This window comes from Anoplopoma fimbria, chromosome 12 (genome assembly GCF_027596085.1).
Source record: "Anoplopoma fimbria isolate UVic2021 breed Golden Eagle Sablefish chromosome 12, Afim_UVic_2022, whole genome shotgun sequence".
Classification (NCBI taxonomy): Eukaryota; Metazoa; Chordata; class Actinopteri; order Perciformes; family Anoplopomatidae; genus Anoplopoma; species Anoplopoma fimbria.
In genome coordinates, this window is record NC_072460.1 from 22,330,499 (window position 1) to 22,338,126 (window position 7,628).

At 40.0% G+C, this 7,628-nt stretch overlaps 1 protein-coding gene across 1 annotated transcript; it reads right to left on the bottom strand.

The window, feature by feature from the left end:
• Positions 1–4,162: 4,162 nt before the first annotated feature.
• Positions 4,163–5,193, bottom strand: LOC129099506 (uncharacterized). Its single transcript, XM_054608759.1, has 2 exons — positions 5,119–5,193; positions 4,163–4,979 (listed from the first exon to the last, which is right to left on the bottom strand). The coding sequence occupies exons 1-2, from the start codon at positions 5,191–5,193 to the stop codon at positions 4,326–4,328; spliced, it is 729 nt and encodes a 242-aa protein (XP_054464734.1). The 3' UTR covers positions 4,163–4,325.
• Positions 5,194–7,628: the final 2,435 nt, after the last annotated feature.

The following is a 7,628-nucleotide window of genomic DNA, read 5'->3' on the forward strand; positions in this document are numbered from 1 at the left end:
TGTGAGTGTGTGTGTGTGTAGGTAGGCGTGTTTTCATCAGTTGTGGGACATACCGTACATCTTTTTTGACAGTCACATTGTGGAGACTCGCCTTTCTTATTGAAACAAAATGTATATCCAGTAACTTAAATCACTATATTTTAGATTGAAGACTTGGTTAAAGGTTAGGGTAATGGTTAGGAAATGAATGTAAGTCAATGTAATGTCCCCAGAAGTTAGAAACATGGCTGTGAGTGTGAGAGAGAGAGAAAGAAAGAGAAAAAAAGAGTTTTCAGATTTAAGTTTTGTACTCACAGTACAGCTCAGTTCTAGTTTGGAGTGCTCCTGTAAAGCTAGTCGATTCTTCATCAAATAAACTTGAACAGACTTGCCTGCTGAAATAAGCAGATCTTGCAACATATCATGGCGAGGATTGATGACTGGTTATTTTACTTTGAAAATCACAAATACATTGTTTTTGGGCAGTTACCCAAACAGCAAATGCTGTTACTTTTGTGTTAAATTAAAGAGGGTATTTCAGATGTTTATTTTGTGTTACTGCAGTGGTTTTAATGCAGTTTTTTTTTTTACTGTGTGTAGTAGTAGAGGCTGAGAGGCAAGGTTAGCTTTATGATTTAGAAATTATTATATTCCTTTATTGATCCCCATGGGGGAAATTCAAGTGTTGCAGCAGCTCAACTACACAGACACAGACAATAAATACACATACTATACAACTACACAGACAATAAATACACATACTATACAACTACACAGACAATAAATACACATACTATACAACTACACAGACAATAAATACACATACTATACAACTACACAGACAATAAATACACATACTATACAGACACAGACAATAAATACACATACTATACAACTACACAGACAATAAATACACATACTATACAACTACACAGACAATAAATACACATACTATACAACTACACAGACAATAAATACACATACTATACAACTACACAGACAATAAATACACTATACAACTACACAGACAATAAATACACATACTATACAACTACACAGACACAGACAATAAATACACATACTATACAACTACACAGACACAGACAATAAATACACATACTATACAACTACACAGACACAGACAATAAATACACATACTATACAACTACACAGACAATAAATACACATACTATACAACTACACAGACACAGACAATAAATACACATACTATACAACTACACAGACAATAAATACACATACTATACAACTACACAGACAATAAATACACATACTATACAACTACACAGACAATAAATACACATACTATACAACAAAATAAAGATAGAACAGGAATAAAAAACATGCATTATTACATGGTGTCATTATCACTTTCTCTATAAGACAAAAAAAGAAGCTCTAATGTAATGTTTTGAGGATGGGGATTAAATATAAGGTTAAAGGTCAGAATACAATCTACTAAAGTTCTTTCGGCTTGAAAAGTCTTATGACAAGGCTTTTTATTCTCGCTTAGCTGCATTGATAAAGATTCAACTAAACCCTGCTTCTGTCCTCAGTAGAGGACTTTGAGTTACTTTGAATTATTTTACAGCATCAATCACTAATATGTTAGTATTATTTCCAGTTCATCAACACAATCTAATTCATTGCCCATCTCCTTCCTTTTAAAAAGAATATTGTGTTGTCTGTGCTTGTCGTTATTACCCTGGAATTTATGCTTAATGACAAAGTGACACAGTACACTGGCATCATTCACAATAAATCATCTAATCTTTGTAATTACTCTTAAGCAATTCAAAGCACATACCTGTGGTTTACAGTTTTTCACAATTGTTAACACAAAACAATAACGGCTTTCTCAAAACTGCCCACACAAAACTGAAAACCTCACACACAAAATGTTAAACCTGACACTCCCTTTGCAAGATGACTCTTTGTCATCAAATCTCTTAACTCTCTCGTGTTTTCATTTGGTACACACAGCCATATTTTCAAATGACACACACATACCATTCATTGAGTACACACAACTAAGCATTTGCTGCACACTACCAAGCATTTACAGCACACTGAAGTGCAAAATTGAAAACACAATCATAGAAATGGAACACACCATATGAATGACAACGACTCTGGAGAATGAGCCATTTCTCCTTTTGTAAAATGTCTCAGTGTAGGCCTACTTTTTTCATAGTCAAACATAAAACAGCACACAAATATGCAGCAAAAAAAGTTTTATTTCGGTACACACAGAGAACAGTACAGTAAACCGGCCTGACGGTCTGGACGTTCCTGAATGTAGCGTGGTCAGCCAGGATCCTAGTTTGTATTTGTCGGAGTGTGATAGCGTTGTTCTCACGAACCATATTTACAATTTCAGTCTCCTGTTCGGCTGTGAAAGTGTGTGTTCTTCCTCCACGGTGTGGTTCTCTTTCAGTCCTGCAAAATACAAATACTGTGAGCACACTGTATTCTATTGATATGCAGTATTACAGTACACGAGGCAAATAGATTTCGTACCTGTTCTCCATCCTGAAGGTTCTAATGATGGCAGCAACTGTGAAGCGGCTGAGATTTGGTTGGACCCTCTGGCCAGCCTCCCTCATGCTCAAACCATGGTTGAGCACATGGTCTACCACAGTGGCCCAAATCTCATTAGAGATGACCGTTCTCCTTCTTCTTTCTCCTCCTCTTCCTCCTCCTCCTCCTCCTCCTCCTCTCACTCTTACCCCTCTCCTTCTCTGGTTGGCGATCTCTTCAAAGTTCTCCATTGTTCACCAAACAAAACAGAGGCTCAAGACACTTTTATGCTGCAGTCCTGATTGCAAATTGCTCAACAGACCTGAATGTTTAGAGATTTGAATATTTGTGTGTTGTAGGTTGATGCTTTGAGATTTTACTTGAGAAGTGTGTGCAACAACTGAACATTGTGTGTAGTGTTTTGACAACAAGGTGATGTGTAATTGACATCAGAGTGTAAAGAAGGAAAGTCAGAGTCTAATGCAGATAAGGGAGTGTGAAGTAGTGCCAAATTGGGTCGAGCGATTGGTACATGAAGTGAAGGTTGTGCAAATTGTGCCGAATTTTCGCTTTTTGTGTGTTAACACCTGAGAAAAACTGTAATATGTTAGTAGCATTTATTAGGATATATAATACATATTCAGATAATGATAATGTTAAAGATAAAGATATTTTGGAACTGTAGATCCCCTGAGGCCTGTGGACTTGGCACAGTCTAACGTGGGAAACTTCATTAACATGGGAACATTTATCTACAGAGATGAAACCTGGCTATCATAGCTCAGTATTGCACCATTGGGAGGGGGAGAGTGACTCATATCTCAATAACTATGAGCCATTGTTTGAACATCTGCACATTGACAAAGAGAGCATTGCGCGGCACATCAACCCCTTAGTTTAGGAGGAACTCTAAGCTGAAAATTAAGACATTGCTGAAGTGCTCATGAAGTGCTCCAAACGCGAGTCTATTCTCAATAGCCCCCCTTGTTAACATGCCGACCTTTACAGCAGAAATAAACATGTTTACAGCCTGGTACAGAAGAAAGTTTTTTTTTGTTATAGTTAATATCCCCTTTCAACTGTGCACAGGGTGAATTTTTAATTAACTCACCCGTTTTAATCATATTAAGGCCTAAAGTTGTGCATAATTACAGTTTTTTTCCATCGCTAACGAGCGCTTACCTATACTTAAAATACTTTTTCTAAACTCTTAACACAGACTTACACCTACAAAACACAATTGGCCAAATAGATCATTTTCTTCTCAAAAGCACATTTTGTTAACTATATACTAACTCTTCATTTCAAAATAGAAGACATCTTTCTCTGCACACACTAACTTTACCAAAACACTGGACATCTGACTCAAAATGAAATTATTCTTTCAAAGAATAACTCTTGTTTTCACTTCACAAGGAACATGCAGCCAATCAAAGTACACCAGGTTTCAAAATACTGGCTATGTGGACATTACAAAAACTGCATAGACTTTTATGTTTCAGTTTTACAGGTATTTGCATGCAAAACATGCAATCCACTGTTTTTTACGCCAAATTTTTTGGTTGGGAACTGTACTGTATATCCACATGTAATGTTCACATTCAAAAGCATTCCAGTAAAAAGCGAATCTTTTTTTTTTCTTTACTGTTTACTACAGGAGGTATAGTAGAAATACTGTTTACAGTATGATACAACAGAAAACGTTTTACAGTATTGTTTAAAGTTAACAAAATATCCATGAACAAAAAAGCAACAGCAAAAAGCCCAGTAAAAAGGGAGAACTAAAAAAAAGCACAAAATTCCTTTATCTAATCCCTGCGATCTTCAGGGTTAGGCCACAAGTTTTCATCCACATCGCATCTGATGTTATCCAAGGCGATACACCTTGGATAAAACCGCTTGGAATGCCTGATCCACCCTTGACAATCATCAACTGTGATGTCCCTGCAGCCAGCATCCATGGCTTCAAGGAGGGACAACTGGTCATGTGGCTGATGGTCATAGACTTTCCACCTCCATGTAGAAAAGAACTCCTCTATGGGGTTGAGGAAAGGTGAATAGGGTGGAAGAAATAGACGAATCAGTCTTGGGTGGACCTCAAACCATGCTGTAACTGCTTGTGAGTGATGGAAGGCCACGTTGTCCCAGGTGATAACGAAGGTCCTCCTGTTTTCACCCTCCTGATCCTGCTCTGGAACCAGGCGCTGGTGGAGATCATCGAGAAAAGCAAGGAGGCGCTCGGTGTTGTAAGGTCCAACCTGACATTTGTGGAGGAGTGATCCTGCATTTGAAATTGCCGCACACATAGTGATATTTGCCCCTCTCTGTCCAGGAACATCAACTGTGGCCCTTTTTCCAATGACATTTCTTCCACGTCGACGCCTTTTGGCCAGATTAAATCCTGCCTCATCCACGTATACGAATTCATGAGGGGCCTGGTTGGCCTCCAATTCCATAACTCTCTGAAACAAAATTTATGTAAATCATGCCATTATAGTACTATATACCATACAGTACTGTAACCTATTACTGAGTAGGTTACCTACTTGAAAAGTGCAAAGCTTATAGAACTGTACATTGAATTGAATATACACACTATACCTGGACATATTGTTGTCGTAGCACCTTGACTCGCTCACTGTTCCTCTCAAAGGGAACAGTGTAGAGCTGTTTCATCCGCACTCTGTGTTTGGACAATGTCCGCTTAATGGTTGCGAGGCTGATGCTATTGATATTGTGAAATATCTCTTGGTCCTCCAAAATTCTGCTTTGAATCTCATGCAGTTTAATTGCGTTATTTGCAACAACCATATCTACTATGGCAAGCTCTTGTTGATGATTAAGGAGCTTACCTCTTCCCCCAGAGGGAGGAAGACGTTGCATTCTTTTGAGGGACAAAAAAAATCAACATATGCATTACTGTATGGCCTCATTGACATGTCAAGTGAGAATAGAAACAATCCATGTAAAATGCAAACTTACCTGTTGGTTTGTTGAAAGATGCGTATAATTGACGCAACCGTTGACCGCCCCAAATTGGGCTGTACTCTTTCACCAGCCTCCCTTAGTGAAAGACCGTGGTTTATCACATGGTCAATGATAGTGGCACGAATTCCATCACTCACCACTGCCCTTGTAGCCCTTAGAATGCCACCACCACGCATTCTTATACCTCTACCTTGCCCTCTCCTTAGGCCTGCTCTTCTCCCTGGACCTGCTCCTCTCACTTCTCCTGCTCCTCTCACTACTCCTGCTCCTCTCACTTCTCCTGCTCCTCTCACTTCTCCTGCACCTCTCACTACTCCTGCTCCTCTCACTACTCCTGCTCCTCTCACTTCTCCTGCTCCTCTCACTACTCCTGCTCCTCTCACTACTCCTGCTCCTCTCACTTCTCCTGCTCCTCTCACTACTCCTGCTCCTCTCACTACTCCTGCTCCTCTCACTACTACACCTCTCACTGCTCCTGGGCCTGCTCTTCTCCCTGGGCCCCTTGCTCTAACTCTTCCTCGTCCAGACATCTTTTTCGGTTTCTGTTTCCAAAAACATCACTCCTCAAAGTCCTCCTTTTAGTAATGCCATTGATTCTAAGCCAGAGTGGAATCAGCTGTGGTTGACCCAATAGGCTAGGTGCAGGAGTCTCCAACGGTTTTTACTTCCGTATTCCGGTGTGGGTTGGTACGCTTCCGGTCTCGCTGCGCTAGTGATAGAGAAGGCAGCTACACTATAGCTTTATTTTATTCAAGATGTTTAAATAAAGATGATAATGATTAATAATGATTTAAAGTAAAGATGTTTAACCTCTCTGCAAGGTCCCTGAGATGTAAACTGGCTGACAGATGCATCAGGAAGAGCAGCAGCTCGTCAATAGGTGGAAGTTTCTGTTGAAAAAAAATAAAAGTTTTTGTAACCTTGCAGACTAACATTTTAATTACTTATTGTTATTATTAAAGAGTTTAATCAGAAGACTATTATAGAATTACAATTTTAGTGTTACATAGGCTACAACTCTTCTAGCCTACATACCGTTGTTTGGTGAGAGACTGTGTTGCTGCTGCTGGCAGATGCCGTCGTTTTGGCGCTGGTAATCCTCACCATCTTGCTGTTCACGGCAGGCTCCACCAATCTCCAAAATGCCATGAAATGCGAGTGGGACGCAAACCTGGTGTAGAAACGAATGTCCGCGTCCGATCCTACCAGACGCTCTATCCCAAAAACGCTGCCGTAGCTGTACCACCTCGACCTGGTGTTGCAACTCTCTTATTTGAAGACGCAAGGCTTCGTTCTCCTCAGTCAACACACTTGCCCTCTCCCCTGTTTCTGGAATCACACAGTAATCGTGATCAGGTGCCACTGTCACAACTTCCATCTCGGAGTCAGATCCTGAATCCGGGATATCCATGTCTGGCCGCGGACGCCGATCCCAAACACTGGGTCTGGGTACAGGTCGTTCATACCCATTCCATTCAAAGAGAACAGGAAACGTTCCCTTCTGTAACCTTCTCAATCCACTTGCAGTCACAATGATATCTGTTGCATTAAAATGCCTACTACAGACCCGGGTGTTTTTGGTAGGGTTGAAGTCATCTCTCCGGATCGTTCTCATCCACTCAGCCCTCAGCGCGGAGTCAACAGGGAATGAATGGAAGCTAATTTCCTTATTGAATTTGGATGAGTTTGAACACTCTGGCACACAACAACATAGCGCTGAATTTCTAACCTTTTGATAGGCAAGTCGCCGTTCTTTAACTCGAAACACACTCATACTGCTCTTCAAAACAAACTTGCCGGGGTTTTGACGCTCTAGCTGTCAAACGCTGGACCGGAAGCGTACCAACCCACACCGGAATACGGAAGTAAAAACCGTTGGAGACTCCTGCACCTAGCCTATATACCCAACATACATCAGCTGTGTGTCAATTATTCAATTGTTTGTTTATTATCAGCTGAGATATATTGTTTTAGAACTGATATTACTGTATTACAGAAGCAGAGGTTTTTATACTGTATCTAAGGTTTGGAATATTGTGTTTGCAATTGTGGGATGTTGTGTGTTAACATTTGTAAATAATACAAAAACAATCCATAATTTTGTTTGGAGGTATAGCTTGTCT